We start from the raw sequence: 18,107 nt of genomic DNA on the forward strand, positions 1-18,107 counted from the left end.
TCGAGCATCATTTGCTCTGTGCTTCAAGTCGCTGCTGATGACGCTGCTTCCGGCATCAGTTTTTGGTTTTTGGTGTCTCTCTTCGTCTGATGCCTACCCTTTGACCTGTCCAGCAAGGGAGGCCCTGCCAGTAGCTACGCTACCGCTGGTATAGCTCTCAGGGTCCTTGGCATACTCAAACCCCCTCACCACGATAAGGTGGAGACACCAACGAGTGGATGTGTAGGTCCACATTTTGACCTCGGCATTAACTGGTGGTGAGTTCTCAACTTCACGCTCCTGCCGCTTTTCACCCGGGGAAAAAGCCCCCTCCTCCGGTACCCATTGGATACGAGGCTGGTGAGCTCCAAAGCCGGTCTGGACGACATGGGGAAGAAAAATTTTTAACCTTACCGGGACTCGAACTCCGACCCCACCGTCGTCCAGTCCGTAGCCAGTCTCTATACCGACTGAGCTATTCCTGCGGTGCTTATGAAAGTCTTTATCTTCTGAGTTATAACGCCGTGTACTCCGTTTAAGTCAGCCGACTTTTCGGAGGAACATGTCACTATCTTCGAGGTCCGCTCGCTGCCTCTTTCATGCTGGTTTCTTCCGTGACTTATTCTTCGACTCCGAAGATTGAGGCGGCATATTGTTATGAAACGTGAGTTCATTTTCAACGTACTGCACGGCGTTATATCCGAGAATATATCACTGTTCAACTATTTATATTTGCACCGGATATTTGCAAGTTTCAAACGAAACATGCCTCCACAAAAATATACATTTCTCAGTATTCTCAGAACTTACGGACGGTACAGTAGATGTCGCTTTTTCCCTCTATCTCATTATCTTTCACGCTGGTCAAGTTAACTTTGACGATGAAGAATTACAACGAAACAATGTGCTTGTATCCAATTTGATATAGCTCATACAGACCTTCAGAGAGGCTGCAGTTAGCTCGATATAGTTTGCGGAGAACAGACAAAGCCATACACAAACACAAGCACATACGAACACGAAGACGATGATGCTATAACTTCGATGTCCTTATTTCTGCAGGATCATAACAAATTATGACTGACAGGACTCGATAAGTACTACAGTCACTATTAACAAATACAAATGATAAGTCGAATCCAGTAGTAGTAACAGTTACATAGCCAAAATATATCGATATTATGTTGGTATGCTCGTATGTTTTATATAGGCCTACTAATGGCAAGCGCATGATAAAATTATCTCCTTTCCTTTGGCCCTTCCCAGCATTTCTATTCGTCCCACATTTCTTTTTTATTCCTTTCCCATCGCTTTCATTTGTCCGTTCTGTTTTTCTCACCGCTCCTTCCACTCCTTGATTTGTACACCGTTGAAACAGCCTATTAACTTTGAAGAAAGCAGTCTTCTGGGATTTGGCACCGTGTATATGTGGTGTTAACCGACGTTTCGGAGGAACGTATCGCCTCCATCTTCAGGGTAGAAGAAAAAATATAAGAAATCTGCAAAGCGAAGAGAACGTGAGAACCGGTAAAAGCAGACACAGCAGACTGTCTCTTCGCTTTGCAGATTTCTTATATTTTTTCTTCTACCCTGAAGATGGAGGCGATACGTTCCTCCGAAACGTCGGTTAACACCACATATACACGGTGCCAAATCCCAGAAGACTGCTTTCTTCATAGTCACCGCCGTGAAAGCCTCAAATCTTATACAGCCTATTAACTTGCATGTACTGCCTTCAGATGGCACCGATGCAAGTATAGAGCTGCCATCTATACACGCATGTCGAAACTACATACTTCATTCTCTGTCCTGCCATTGAAATTAACGTTTCGCGTAAAAAGGCACACACACACACACACACACGAGTATTGTCGGCTGCTTTGGAAATCGATGCATATTCGTAATAGACAAGCCCAACCTCTCGTCAGAGAGGATGTTACGTAAGTTGGGAAAAAGAATCTGTCGTGATCCTCAAGGGGCTTGGTGCTAAGACGAACAGATTGGCAGTAAACTGCCAGTCGCACAAGAACTGCCCTCGAAATCGAAGTTAACTCCTTGGAGCTGAGCCCTTCTTGAGAAGCCGCCAGTTATATATCTACTCAAGAGTTTCCCAGCATTTTATGGAACCCGAAAATTCTTTACCGTCTTCACAAAATCCCTCCACCTTATCCTGAGCCACACCAACCCAGTCCATACCACCCCATCCTACCTCTCTAAGATTCATTTCAATATTATCCTTATCTACGTCTTGGTCTTCCTAGTTGTCTCTTTCCTTCTGGCTTTCCCACCAAATCCTATATGAAGTCCTCTTTGCTCCATGAGTGCTACATGCTCTGTTCATTTCATGCTCCTTAATTTGATCATTCTACTAGTAATTATATGTGGTAAAAAGTACAAATTATTAATTTCCGCAATATGCAGTTTTCTCCAACCTCCCATTATTACGTCCCTCTTCTGTCCACATATTCACCTCAACAGCCTGTTCCCAAACACCCTTAGTCTGTGTGCCTCCCCTAAAGTCAGATAACCAAGTTTCATAACCATACAGAACAGCAGGAAAAATTGCAGTTTTATGTATTCTAATTTTTACGTTTTTAGACAGCAAATTATACAAGACTTCGAGTTCTGATTCAAGTGGCGAATCCAATTCAACGCTCCGAATTGCGAGGTTGCTATGTACTGGAAACTTTTGACCCATCAGCGCAGACATATCGCCTAACTAAAACTCTCTAGTAGTACCTTAACATGAGAAATTGAGATTACATATTTTATAGACACGATAGGCAAGATTGGACTCTTCAAATCGTGCGCGAAGCAAGAATAAAGTGCATGGAAGTGTAGACCAAGTGTACCCTATCACCGCTTTAACTTACGTTGGCACGATCACAATGGAATTAAGTACACCTGCATACAAATAGGCTCCATCTTAACCTATGCAGCGCCGATATGAGCCGTATCAGCTCTCATATATTGTAACGAGTACAGCCGTTGCTATGCAATAGGCGGATAAACAAACACCCGTTTCTATGCAACGGTCGAGGTATTGTTGGGCTATAACAATGGAAACGGTATTTTGTGTGTGGTTCGTGCCGAGATGTCATAAGCAGGACAGTTTGAAGCAACGGTTCCCGATGAGATTATTGAATCCTTCCAGCCGCGCTATGGCCCTGGGGTTTACTCAGCCGCTAACCGAAATGAATACCAGAAATTTTCCATGGGGTTAAAGAGCGGCCGGCACGCAAGACTGACAGCATCACCGCCATCTGTGAGCCGATTGTCTAGAAAATGTGGGAGACTCGACGTCTCACAACCCTGTGGGCCTCGAAGACCTCTTACAGAGATAGATTTATTTTTCTGTAGTTTGGAAAACCTGTGATCAGTAGGTAAGAAAAAAATGGCGATAGCCTGTGTGGGCCTATTCTATTGAGAACGGATATTCGCTAGCGGATATGACCCGAAATTATGTGTGAGAACCATAAGTTTCATTTAATGTTTTAAACATTCCTGTTAGAGGAGTACTCAGATAAAGCGAATATTTCATCCAGCAAGTAGCCCTCCATGTTATGTTTCTGTGTTCTATGAAAGATACTCGCGTGCAGACCTGCCTGTTGGTTTTTTTTTATTGCTAATGGGGTGGGACTAAGTCCCTTGTACTGCGGCCACTTCTGGCCTATTGTACCAGACCCAGATGATAGGTGAGGGTGATTGTGGAGCAGTTGATGGAATGAGAAGATTGGCAGGGGAAACCGAAGTACTCGGAGAAAATCTGCCCCAGAACCACTCTGTCCACCGCAAATCCCACTTGACCAGACCCGGGATCGAACCCGGGCCGCCGCAGTGGGAAACCAGCGACTAACCGCTTGAGCTATGCCGCGGCCCCTGCCTGTTGGTTTACTTAGTAGTTGCAATAAATCAGTTTTATTGGCACAGCTGTACAGGATGTAAGCATCTGTGATAATCTGTGTGAGAGTTCCTTCAAGGCCAATAGCCTGCATTCCGTTCCCAGAGATGAGCACCCATCCAGCCACTTGAGTTGCCGTTGTTACAATGTTACGGTTCGAACTCTGCATTGTTTAACTACAAAAGCGGTACATTTACTACTAGCTTGCGAGATATGAAGCCGTGTAATCTGGTAGAAATTTGCCGACGTTTCGAAGGAACGTATTGCCTGAATTTATGCACCAGAGCTGATGAATGCTGCACATCTCTTAAGACATACGTAATGCCAACGAAAAACAATTACGTAATCCATCACAACTCGCATACCAAGATCATCCAAACTGCATTCTACTTTATCAATTTTCTTAAATTTACAGAATTTTTAATATTTCAACATTTTAATTTTGTAACTCGTCACCTTTCAATCTTTGGCATATCATAAGACAGTTACACGATACGTACCCAAATTTAACGAAAATATTTACATTTGTTTAATTTGTTAGTGTGGATTTATGTTTTTCACACAGTTCAGTAATGCAGTCGCTTGAAGATGATCACATTGCTCGAAACATGGAGTTGGTATTTATAATAAAAACCAATATTAGTTTTATTTACTCACAGATTGTTGTGCTGACTGCCACACAAATACCCATTACGAAAGGAGAATTAGTAGAACAAAGGATTTCTTTCGAAAAGACACATCTTGTATTCCTATTGAAAAAAAGAATCCTCTCAGAAGCCACATTTTCGAACCCGGGCAACTGGTAACCCTAGTCGAACCCTCATACAGATGCTGCGAAAAAAAGTTCATACTACGTACCTGGATTAAATTCATGCTCTAGTGTGAGTTATTACGGTTAGGTTTGTGTCGGTGATCATCTGTCCATTTCACAACCGTTTCTTTTAAATCTGTTAAGCAGATGTTTTATGAAAACTGCACAATGAGGAGCTTCATAACTTGTACTCTTCTCCAAGTATAATTAGAATGATCAAGTCATGGAGGATGAGGTGGGCAGGGCATGTAGCACGAATGGGAGGAAACGAGGAATGCGTAGATGATATTGGTGGGAAAGCCAGAAGGAAAGAGACCACTGGGAACACCAAGGCGTAGGTGGGTGGACAATATTAAAATGGATCTTAGAGAGATATGATGGGATTGTATGGATGGGATTGATCTGGCTCAGAATAGGGACCAGCGAACACGGTAATGAACCTTCGGGTTCCATAAAATGCTGGGAAATTCTTGAGTGCCATCACAGAAGCACGTTAGGACAGCTGACATTGTGAAACTACACTGCAACGCATCTGTGAGAAGACTGGCTTGCTCAGCTGCCTGGTAGTTGAGTTTCTTAGTCTTTCACAAGTTGCGTTGGAATCGCGTTGCCATTTCCTCAGTTTGATAAAATTTCTCGGAAATTTTGGTTGCGTTGCGGTTGCCAGTTTCCTTGGTGTTCAAGACGTTGAGCTAAGAGATCTCTCTCCATTAGTGAGACGACACATGTAATCTTCGACGGTAGATAAGCAGTTGCTGTGTAAGGGCGTGTAATCTGTTTGGGTGTATATACAAAGAAATTATATCTAAGATAAACAGCGTGTGTTCTGGGAATGAAAGGAGAAAAGGAAGAGCTTCTGCTCAAGTTGCCTAACAGTGATTACAAAAGGAGCAAGCCCACGTTTCCGATCGCATGCAAAAGGAGATGACTGTCTATATGCAAAAGTCTCCGGTTCAGTTCTCTCTTTACAAACTCCCGTACAGCATTAACCTCTAACCTTGTCCAATGCTTACAATATCTTGGCACGGACAACGTAGAAAACACAGTTCTTCAATTGTTGCATCTGTGTATGTTGAGGGCGTTATCTAACAATGGTCGCTGTTTGCAGAGTAGCCGCTTAGCAGCGGGTCTATACACCACAACATTCACCACCGTGAGAACGCCAAATCTCGCGTCTCCTTACGTACCGGGCTGCTTTTTCTGTCATGTATCTCTTCCATATGGCGTCATGTTAAACATTTTAATTTAAAACGTAGCCTATAGCACGCTTGCATTTGATTTACCAAGCTAGCATTTTGAACACACCTTTTGATACAGATCAGATACAATATGTACAGGGCAGATGACGCAGTATGCCCCTGATAACAAGTCTGTTACAGATAAAACACAACAAACAGTGAATTCGGCGGAGAGCGGATGTCGGCGTTAGGGGTCGGCTACGCACAGCGAGCACCCCCAGTTGTATTGAAGTGATTCAGATAAATGTGTCGGTCTCGTGTCACGTCTTGGCTTCGCCTCTATGTCTCGCTAGTGTTAGGGATGGCAGGAGCCCTAACCGAAGGCAACAGGACCGCGTGTCACTACCAGGTCACTTCTAGTATCCAGACAAAAACTCATTTATACAGAGTGTCCCATGAAGAAAGGTCAGTATTCTGGGAGACCATAGTATCGGTCGTTATAAACAAAAAGTGTATATGTACATGTTTCATAATCCGAACGCTTTCCGAAAGTGTATATGCACATGTTTCATATTCCGAACGGTTTCCGAAAGTGTATATGTACATGTTTCATAATCCGAACGCTTTCCGAAAGTGTATATGTACATGTTTCATATTCCGAACGGTTTCCGAAAGTGTGCAGTACATGTGTTCTATTCCGAACGGTTTCCGAAAATGTATATGTACATGTTTCATAATCCGAACGGTTTCCGAAAGTCAGTACTTACATGTGTCCTATTCCGAACTTTTTCCGAGCTACGGTTATTTCACTGTACAGTTCCAGAACTGTTGATAAGAAAGAGATATTACGTACTGTCTCTAATTCCGGTATTTGTTGTTCACAGTGTACTGTGCAGTGAAATGGCTCTATCTCGGAATATGATATATTTACGTATACAATTTATTGCTTAGAATGACCGATACTATGACCTCTAAGAATATTTACCTTTCTTCCTGGGACATCCTCTATATGTTTGTGGTTGTTGGTCCTTTCCCCTAATTCTTTCAATAATGGTCCATATTAATTGTGTTCTTTATTTCTCTTTTAACACGCCTTCTGAATTTGTTTTATTTATTTATTATTTATTTTTTTATTTATACAGTGAATTGCATATACGAGCAGGAAGTTCCACAGACAGGGCAATCCCAGGTGCTGCGGCCTCCTATTACTTACTGAGGTTTGGTAACTAATAAATATATGCCGTTATGTGAGTGGTTACGCATGCGGACTGAAATTCCTGCGCATGGATTTCGGAATGAGAAGGGGAGAAAACCACGCATGTTTCGCCTCCTCCTGGGTTCCTGGGGAGAATCTAAATTGGAAACAATTCTTTTATTGCTAGTGGGGTGGGACTAAGTCCCTTGTACTACTGCCATTTGTGACCTATTGTACCAGCCCCAGATGATAGGTGAGGGTGATTGTGGAGCAATTGGTGGAATGAAGATTGGCAGGGGAAACCGAAGTACTCGGAGACAACCTGCCCCAGAGCCACTTTGTCTACCACAAATCCCACTTGACCTGACCCGGGATCGAACGTGGGCCGCCGCGGTGGGAAGCCAGAGACTAACCGCTTGAGCTATGGCGCTGCCAAACAAAATATTAATACCAGTCATCAGAAACTGGAGGATCTGGAGCACAGCTTTCACCGCTATCAATACACACAGCTGTAGGCCGATCCGTAAACTTCTTAGCTAAATGTTCGTAATCAAATTTTCTGGCTCCCCCGCCCTTGGTGAAATTGCAGGTGGTCATACAGAAAGATGGCCTGAAACGCTGGCATTATTCGAAACGTGTATGAGTATCACAAGTGCGGAAAACTTGCTGGATCTCTTTGCTTCCTACAGCATATACCGCGGAAGAATTCAACACTACGAACTTTCTTGCATCTGAATTGTCCAAGTTTTACAATTCGGCTGCCATATTTCATTGTTCGCAGTCAGGGTTGGTAGTAGCTACGGGTAGGAGCAGACGATGACAATATGGCATAACTGGTAACAGTTACGAACACGGAATAGAGCAGTACTTAGTGGCCCTGAATCTTTGGGTCATCATATTATAATAAGTTTAGTATCTCTGTACATGTAGCTGACAAAATGTGTATACAGCAAACCCGGATTATCAGAACTAAACTGAACAGAAGGAATTTCGGACAACCGAAATATGAGTGCACCGTGTGCAGCTCGCTGTCTCACCCTGTATATTCTCTGTTACAGGAAAACGATGTTACCAAGCCATGTGAACTGTTCCACAAAATAGGTAAGCAGGCAGAAAAATATATTTTTACATTTGTGTAAATAATACCATTACAATAATAACTGTAACAGGCAGGGGAGGCCCTAGCGTAGTTAGTTGAGGCACTATGATACAAGCCGGAAGGTCGCAGGTTCAATTCCCGATGAGGTCATTGGATATTTCAGTTGACCTAAACCTTCCAGCCGCACTATGGTTCTGGGATCGACTCAGCCTCTAACAGAAATGAGTACCAGGAATATTCCTGGGGGTAAAGGGCGGCCGGCGCGTAGGGCTGACAACCTTGCCACCATCTATGAGCCGATTGTCTATAAAATGTGGGAACCTCAACATCTCACAACCCTATGGGCCTCCACGTCCTGTTACAGGGATGGCTTTACTTTTTACTTTTTACCACAATAACTATGTGTTTAGTTCATCGAAATATTATTGATAAACCATTCGTACTCTTCAGATCGCTTCCTTTCCTTCCGTGCGTCTTATATATGTGGCAGTAATGCGATTGTGAAGAGACTCGGTAGGGAGATTTTCGGGGATTTACACTTTTGGGACCCTTATCTATATGAACACAGTCAGTTTTGGAATTCCATCTGTGTATACGTATGTAGTATGCATGTACAAGGGTTGGACAAAATAATGCAAACACTGCAGATGCTGTACACGTCTCATTATTAACATGATGTTGGACCAACTTTGCCTTCAGCAGAGCAACAGTCCTTCTTGAAATAGACTAACATAAGATTTGAACAGTCTCTAGCGGAATTTTATACCATTCTTGTTGAACATTACCTCCAAGTTGCTTTAGAGACGTTGGAGGTGGGAACCTGTTCCTCACTGTAGTCTCCAAAACTGATCAGAGTGGTTCAGTAATGTTCAAATCTTATGTTGGTTCTGGCCAGATAAGATTTTAAGTTCACCCTCATGCTTTCCAAACCATGACTGAATAGTTTCAGCTGTGAGTATTGTGGGGCATTATCTTGGGAAACTGCATTGTTGTTCAGAAGTAACGTTTGGATCATTGAGTGCACCCGATTACCCAACCTGTCCCCCTAATCCCTTGCAGTAATTTGGCCATGAAGGGTAATAATGGGACCAACAGAAACTGCACCACAATATTGCTGCCCAAACCGTCACAGAACCTCCCTTGTGTCACTTTTGGAACCAGGCATTGCGCAATGTAGGCTTCCTTAGGTGTTCACCAAACGTAAACTCTTCCTGATGTAGGGAGCAGCACGAAGGGCGGCTCATCTGCCCATATCACACTTCCGTTTCCTGTTGTCTGATGTCCAGGGTTTATGGTCGTGACACTACCGTTTGTGCAGCTGAACGTTGCTTTCAGTAATCAGAGGTTCAGCAGTTGCAGCCCTACCGTGGATGTTGGATTTGTGAAGCTCACGTCGGGCGGTTTTTGTGGAAACAGGGTCTTCAAGATGAATGTTCAGTTCTGTTGTCCTGTCACCTGTGCTGCAGTAATTGTGTCACTCTTCGAAACAGTCATTCTCAATGCATAATGATCTCTCTCTCTCTGTTAATGCTGATTTCGCCCACTGTTCCTCTTTGCTGGTACCACTCGTGTTTGCTAAGACACGTACAAAACTTAAGCAAGCCGCGTTCTTCGAATTTAGGTCTGAGTTCATCATTGCAGTGTAGGTTGGTTAGTTCAAGATCTCAGTGGTTTCAGCCTCATTACATGACGCTCCAAGAGGCTAGAAAATATATTGTGGCGCATAGACCCGTTGCTAGGCAACGACAGCGATACAACAGCCGCTGCTAGGCAGCGGCCAGAGTGCCGATGGACTGGTTGGAAAGCGGTGTTCCATGCGCGGTCCGTACCGATGGTTACGGACGCAACAATGGATACAACAGATGAATTGTGTTTTCTCTGCGGTCCGTGCCTAGATTTTTAAGCAGGGCAGTTTAGTTAAGTACAGTGGAATGAAATGGGTTGGTGAGTGAGCTTGTTAGAGGACTGTTGCAGCTCGGTCGTTATAAGGTGTTGCTGTTAAAAGCTATTTGCAGTTATGACCAGTAAGTGGTCAGTAATATTTATTCACCAGTCCAAACTCCTTCTGTGGTCACACATAATACGTGACAGTAATAATATACTTGCTTTGTAAAGCCAGTGATCCAAAATATCGTTGTTGAAATGTCAATTATATTTACTTGTATGTAAATCTGATATCTGTACGGATTCAGTTGTGCGCTTTCAAAGACACTGGTCCTATAAATACAAACCACTCCGCCCAGTGTGACATGTAAGTTGTTACTACATTAAAACGTATCTCCCTTACATGTTTCGGTCCTTACGGACCATTTTCAGAAGGAACATCATTACAAACTGGAAACTACCATCACAATAGGTGTTTTGATTTAAAATACACTTATGTCCTATAAAGTCGAAGGTTTCACAATCACAGCAGCTTCCTGGCGTTGTAAAGTTTTTAAAAGTTTCTAGATGTTATTTAAAAAACCTGTATTATTGTCAATAGTTAAAATTTTTTAAACCACGTAGGTTCGTGTCCGTACTCCTACCGCCCTTCTTGTATGGGCAGATTTTGTGCCGCCATCTGTCTTGATGAGGAGGTTCTTGATGTCGTCCAGGGTTTGCTCGTGGCTTGCTGTGTTGTTTTCACGTTCGACTTTATGCGTACTGTGCATTATAGGATATAAGTGTATGTATTTTAAATCAAAACACCTATTGTGATGGTAGTTTCCAGTTTGTAATGATGTTCCTTCTGAAAATGGTCCGTAAGGACCGAAACATGTAAGGGAGATAAGTTTTAACGTAGTAAAAACTTACATGTCACACTGGATGGAGTGTTTTCTATTTATAATTCTTAGTGTGACGGACCAGAATGAAACAAATCGAAAAAACACTGGTCCCATTTTCAGCCTCTTCTCATTCCAGGATGCCAAAACATTTCCTATAGTCCCAGAACTTGTGAAGGTCGCTGTGAACTGAGCAAAATGAATGGGCAGCCGTACTTCTACCTGACCATCTCTACACTCTTCGGCAGAGAAGGTAGGTGTCACAGATAAGCTCAAATGGCACCGATGTTCCAGCAAGGTAAGAACAGACGCCATGGAGCTTACCTGAGAGATTCATTTTTGCTAGTTGAGCTTGGAGTAAAAGTAAAGTAAAGCTGTCCCTGTACCAGGCCGTGGAGGCCCATAGGGTTGTGAGAAGTTGAGGGTCCCACATTATCTAGACAATCGGCTCAGAGATGGCGGTAAGGTCGTCAGCCGCACTTTGCGCCCCAGGAAAATTATTTAATTCCTGATACTCATTTCTGTTAGAGGCTGAGTCGACCCCAGGACCATAGTGCGGTCGGAAGGATTAGGTCAATTGAAAAAATCCAATGACCTCATCGGCACTTGAACCCTCGATCTTCCGGATTGTATCATGGTGCCTGAACCAACTACGCTACAGCGTGCCCCAGTGTTGAGCTTGGAGGTGAATTTATAATACCAGCGCCTTCTGAATCACACAAGATGTATTCTCTGATTTCGCAGACTCATTATTATTAACATGTTCTCTAACATTTTGCCACTTCGTGCCCCAAAAGGCGTAGTGTAATGCGGGTGGCCTGTCATCACTACACGTAGGTTCGAAAAGGCATTTTGAAGTGGGTACGTGTCACGTTACCACCACGCGTATTGTCGGAAGCAGTTTGTGTTTTATCCTCCTCTGAATTTATAAGTTCGTAATATGCACGCGGTAGCGTAGTTGGTTGAGGCACTATGCTACAATCCGGAAGGTCGCGGGTTCAAGTCCCGATGGGGTCATGGGATTTTTTTTCAGTTGACCTAATCCTTCCGGCCGTTCTATGGCCCTGGGGTCGACTTAGCCTCTAACAGAAATGAGTACCAGGAATTAATTAAATAATTTTCCTGGGGAGTAAAGCGCGGCCGGCGCGTAAGACTGACAACCTTACCACCATCTTTGAGCCGATTGTCTAGATAATGTGGGACCGTCAACGTCTCACAACCCTATGGGCATTCACGGTCTGTTACAGGAATACCGTTTTTTTAATTACGAGCTAGAAGTATTCATTTATTATAATTACCAATCCAAACTCCGTGTGTGGTCACTAAAATCGTGACAATGTCATTTTAAGTGAATCATCGGTTAGTTATCCTGATCAGTAATATAAAGGCAGACTAGTCGAAAGGTGCGTGCAGTTTCACAGAGCACGCGTGGCGTGCGTCACGTTCGGTTATATTCTTAACAATTGTCCAATGAAAATACGCAAATGATAACAAAAATGTTATCTTCTGAAGGTGCAGCTGTTTCTGGGCGCGCTCCCATGCATGATCGATTAAGGCCGGAGGTGGGCCGTCAGAGTCATGCCTAAAGCACGCTTGGCCTTTGTACAGCGCGGAAGCCGCAGACCGTTGTGGACATGGTCGTGAAACAAAGAACGCTAGCATCCCTTCCGTCCACGGAAGTCTCCCCGTCATATGCTTCGCAGCCAGCGTAGTCAGCAGGTGTGTTGTTCATGTGACGCATGCGTACACGAGTTCACTTGGGTCAGCAAGTAAATTGTCCTAATGTATTGTCATGTGACGAGAATGACTATAGTTCGGATGACTGGATTTATTAGCACCTCGGTTACAGCCTCTCTTAATCACGTTTAATTACAGCGCTGTCGCTGATTGCACACTTTATAATTTACTGTTACACGCACACTAGTCCTCTCCTGGCGATGTAATTAAAACGCAGCAACAGGCCCTTCAGATCACTCCAAATATTACGCATGAATAAAGATTTATAGTCACAAACGAAGTCTTCACACGAAGAAATTTCCGTGGCCATCTTACACCGAGACCTGAACTGAACTGAACTGAACTGAACTGAACTGCTGTCGGCTCTTTTGTTATATAGCTTCCGCACGGACCACGCACAGAAAACCCAGTTATATTGTTGCATAAGGAAGACCACACAGAGAACAATTCACGTGATTGCTAGCCAGGATCTTCATTGTTACGCTGTTTCCTAGCAACGCGCAGTAATATTCCTCTACTGAGACACATCATCTGTTGTTGCCTTATGTGTATTCAGTCGCGTAGTGTTTACCGGTCCGTTACCTAGCAACGCTCTGGCGATCCACGTTACAATATGTTGCCAAGGTCTCTCGTGTCAAGGTTAAACGAACTCGAATGATCCCGGAGTACGACGAATTTTTTGGACGTTCGGAAGACAGGCAAGCAGAGGCACGGACGGACAGACAGACAGGCAGGCACGTGTAACCGTGAAGCCTTCTTCGCCTTATGTAGACACGTGTAGAAAGCCTAATAACCGAATCTTTATTGTGTTCCAGGATTCCTTGGGGTAAAAGGAACAGATGACTGTTGGAAGTTCAAAGTGGGCAACACGTCAGACCATGAGAAACACGTAATAATGGATTTGACCTTCTTCCCTGAAACATCTCTAAAAAATGTACGGATTTATCGAGGTAAATCAGAACTACAAAGTTTAGATGCCTTGAACTTACTCTGTCTTGCCTGCTTGTTTCGTCCGTGAAATTGACTCATAGCCTACATTTGTAATTAGCATGGAAGCCTACTGCTTTTAAATTGTTAGTTCAGAAGACATCTGCTTGATGAAATGAGCCCTTCAGTTACATTTAAGGATGCTGCATGATAGAATTTCTATAAGAGATGTCAGTGAAACACTTGTGGTTTCGATATTATTCTTGTGTGCTGACACGTGGCAGCCATTTCAAGTTATTCATCTGATTTGATTAATTGAGTTGGAGGAATGATAAATTGAATTTTCTCTGCGTATGTGAGCTACATAACAACAATATTATTTTGTATTACTATTTATCCCTGTAATTGGCCGTGGAGGCACATAGGATTATGAAACGTCGAGGATCCCACATTTTCTAGACAGTCGGCTCACAGATGGCGGTGAGGTCAGCCTCACGTACCGGCCGTCCTCATACCCTAAGAATATTCCTGGTACTCATTTCTGTTAGAGGCTGAGTAGACCCCGGAGCCATAGTGCGGCTGGAAGGATTAGGTAAATTGAAAAATCCAATGATCCCTATCTGGAATCGAACCGACAGCCTTCCCGCTTGTAGCACAATGCCTCGACCAACTTAGATTCGTAACTGGCCCTTATCAAAATCAGAAGCAGCACTGCTTTTGTTGGTAAGCCTGTCTCTAAAATCGGATTTGACATCATCGGAAATTGTTATAACCACAAGTGCAATTGCTTTCCGTGTTAAAAATGTTGCTCGCAGTTTGTTTCAGTCTTCTTCCACTTCCACTTCCACTTGAGCAGTTGGTTCAGGTTCAGACCCTACGAAACAACAGCGTTCTGTTCCCTCATTACACTCTCTTAGTTCAAGAAACTTCTCACATTAAAATGAGCCAGCAGTAAATTAAACTGAGCCCACTTCGAGTTAGCTGAATCGAACAGAACACTTCAGCTTCGGAGTCTGCAGTTTCAAAGCGAGGTTTCTCGTGGTACCTGAGGTTGGAGGAAAACCTCTCTGCTCCTTTTCCAGTAGCAGGCTTACTTCATGCAAGTCGCGAGAGACACTTCTCTTAATGCAATTTGTGAGACTAATATTAATCATTTCCAGAACTTTTCCACAGGAACACCAATTGATATGAAGAAAGCAGTCTTCTGAGATGTGGCACCGTGTAGATGTGTTAACCGACGTTTCGAAGGAACTTATCGCCTCCATCTTCAGAAGGAAGAAGGAAAAATAGAAGGAAAAATAAGAAATCCGCAAGCGAAGAGACTGTGAGAACTGGTACAAGCAGACTTGTTGTCAACACCACATCTACACGGTGCCACGTCCTAGAACACTGCTTTCTTCATAGTCACAGCCGTGAAAACCTCAAATCTTACACCAATTGATATGTTTACTTTTAGAAGTTATTCAATTCTGTCATAATCTATGAATGTGCAAGTTTCTATGTTAGAATAAGAATATTTTTCTAATTTGATGCAACGAAAGTAAATTCAAACTCTTGTCTCTTCCAGATGGTGGGCGGTGCGATTATCTGTACAGTAGTAAGTACTCTTTACGGCAAATGCGTGAAAAGTAAGTTCTTATACCGCACATGGTCACGTAAAAATATGGGGTACTTTATTTCGTTTGCATGAGTGAGGGAGGCTACATTGTATTAACCCGATAATGGAACCTTAAATTTAATTTCACATATTCCATTTTGCTATTGGTATCATAACCTCTACACTTTAACTGAACTGTACTTCCTGAACACCTGTAGAGGTAGGTAGTTAGTTAGTTATTTTAGAGAGGGTGGGTTTCCCCATGCACCGCGACCAGTTTCATTTATTGTGCTTCCCTCTATGATATTCTACCAGTCTCTTTACCCTACCGATAAATGATGCGTACTATCAGTCCCGCCGAGCAAGCGAGTTTGGCCACTTGCTTAGCGGTATCTATAATGCTTTCCCCATCTATCAGAGGCCTTAGAGGCTATTGTTGGGCGGGAAACGTCCTGGAATTTGGCTCAGTGATCCCCTTTGGGGATATGAGGTTCTTTTACGTGCCGTAAAGTTACGACACGGGACACACAGCTTAAAGTCCCTCCCGGAGGACTTGTTCCCTGAATTTTTCCGCCCTTAAAAAATTCGACGACCTCCGCCGGGTATTTGAACCCGCGTACCACGAGTCATGAGGTGGGAACGTTACCTCTAGACTACGGAGGCCGCTACCTGTAGAGGTAACATCGCCATTATCATAAGCAAAACAGCTTTTTTTTAGCCATAGCCTTAGAACATTCTGCCAGACCACATAAGAGTTTCACTCCTTTGGACTTCGCAACAGTATTCTTTTACAGAACAAGGTCGTCAGCCTTGTGTGCAGTCCCTAGCCTGGAACACCACAGCCCTATATCTATGTCCCCCCAGTGAGAGGATGGCCCAGTTGTGGCCCCAAACCTTCCCCTCTACTACTCGCACAGGGGAGATGGAGGTATAACTCCGCTGTTCTGAGTCTCAGTACCAGAAGGAGGTGACCACTTTGTCCAACCCCTAGGTAAACAACCCCCTCATATCCAGTGTAGAGCAGGCTACGTAGCAGTCACGACGCTATGTAGAAGACAATATCTTGTTGCCCATTCCAAGAATCAAACCCCGATTTCTGAGTCATCCATCCCTTATCGTAGTTGCTGTACCCACTAAGCCATTCTGGTTCTCGGTGTAGCAATGGGCTACAAGCTGGACGGCCAGCTTCATAACTTGTACTCTTCTCCAAGTATAATTAGAATGATCAAGTCAAGGAGGATGAGGTGGGCAGGGCATGTAGCACGAATGGGGAGACGAGGAATGCGTATAGGATATTGGTGGGAAAGCCAGAAGGAAAGAGACCACTGGGAAGACCAAGGCGTAAGTGGGTGGACAATATTAAAATGGTTCTCAGATAGATAGAATGGGATGGTATTGATTGGATTGATCTGGCTCAGGATAGGGACCAGTGGAGGGCTCTTGTGAACACGGTGATGAACCTTCGGTTTCCATAAAATGCTGGGAAATTCTTCAGTAGCTGCAGAATTGGCAGCTCCTCCAGAAGGGCTCAGTTCCATGAGTAAGTAAGTAAGTAAATAATGAACGGTTAAGTATGGATTACAGACTGATAAAAAAATGACGTGAAGATATGCACTGGGTTCAAGTGACTGAATGGGCCTGCAGGTCCAAATCTGGAATCGTGTGATGATGAAGTTTCCGGTTGCCAGGCAGCGATAAATCTGCCGACCGGCTAGATAAGAGACATCTGATAAAGAACGGTACTATATTCTGGAGTCAGTGACATGTTCAAGAAATAATGTGTATTTTTTAGGCCGCGCCATAGCTCAAGCGGTTAGTAGCTGGCTTCCCACCGCGGCGGCCTGGGTTCGAGCCCGGGTCTGGTCAAGTGGGATTTGTGGTGGACAAAGTGGCGCTGGGGCGGGTTTTCTCCGAGTACTTCGGTTTCCCCTACCAATCTTCATTCCGTCAATTTCTCCATCATAATCACCCGGGTCAGGTACAGTAGGCCAATCAGTGGCCGCCGTGCCGAGTGGACCCAGCTGGACTCCACCCCCAACTAAGCGAATTAAAAAAATATGTATTTTATGTTGTTTTTTTTTCAGTGAAAGCTTGGCATTCACGTTGACACCTGCTCCCAGTGTTCGAGAAGTGAAGTTAATTGTCTCTAGTGGGGATTGTGAAATAAACTGCAACGGAAGTGAAAACAATTGCGATACGTTTTCGGAAGAACATACAATGAAGGATGTAAGGTTCTTTGATGTCAGGAGAGACTTTGTGTCAAGATTTAGAATTACAAGACACAGAATATGATTGTCAAATTTTGCTTTACTACAAAGTTTTGGGATTGTTTTAACATACACAATTTCTAAAGCTTCCGTTATGAAAGCTTGACTCAGAGGAGTACAGGATCTTGAAGAGATTATTGACTTCCGGGTACCAAGTTTGTAATATTAATGGTTCATTTGCATTTTTCAGTTCTCGAAACCACTGCTCATCCCAGTTGGGTTGCAACGCTACCATTGCATTAGCGTAAGTATTGTCACATGTTGCGGGTTTGCGTGACTTATGGAACGGGGTTTGGGGTTTGGATTTGGTGATCCAATCTATTTGGACCTTTTTAGAACTGGTTACAGCAGTTCACAAATCACTATCTTCGACTGGACACACTCGACTTCTGTCGTACTGCACTAATCCGCTCCTCGCTACTGAACTGAACTACTCTCTCGCTCTCTCTCTCTCTCACACACACTCACTATCTCTTTTCTAGCCTGAATCTCATTTTCTCCTTGGCACTACAGCCCCAGTGGGCCTAGGCCTACCTCCATGAACTTCTCCGTTCACTTCGGTTTTTCTAGATCTTACACATTCGGTAGGACTCCTTGGGTGGGTGATCAGCTCGTCGCAAGGCCTCTACCTGTACACAAACACAGAAAAAC

General features: G+C 43.8%; 1 protein-coding gene across 9 annotated transcripts in view; it reads left to right on the forward strand.

Moving 5' to 3' along the window:
- The window catches only part of LOC111871142, a 100,649-nt gene that overhangs the window by 73,175 nt on the left and 9,367 nt on the right, over positions 1-18,107 (forward strand). For 2 of the 9 annotated variants that reach the window (XM_023864012.2, XM_023864014.2), the window contains exons 1-5: positions 6,123-6,278; positions 8,123-8,165; positions 11,068-11,181; positions 13,481-13,615; positions 15,160-15,189. In XM_023864012.2, the coding sequence (XP_023719780.1) occupies positions 6,174-6,278; positions 8,123-8,165; positions 11,068-11,181; positions 13,481-13,615; positions 15,160-15,189 (427 nt within the window). In that variant the 5' untranslated portion in view covers positions 6,123-6,173. Of the gene's footprint in view, positions 1-6,122; positions 6,279-8,122; positions 8,166-11,051; positions 11,182-13,480; positions 13,616-15,159; positions 15,190-18,107 lie in introns of those variants that run through there. The other 7 variants (XM_023864017.2, XM_023864011.2, XM_023864016.2 and 4 more) reach the window with 5 other exon arrangements.

The sequence above is a fragment of the Cryptotermes secundus genome, unplaced genomic scaffold (genome assembly GCF_002891405.2).
Source record: "Cryptotermes secundus unplaced genomic scaffold, Csec_1.0 scaffold250, whole genome shotgun sequence".
Classification (NCBI taxonomy): Eukaryota; Metazoa; Arthropoda; class Insecta; order Blattodea; family Kalotermitidae; genus Cryptotermes; species Cryptotermes secundus.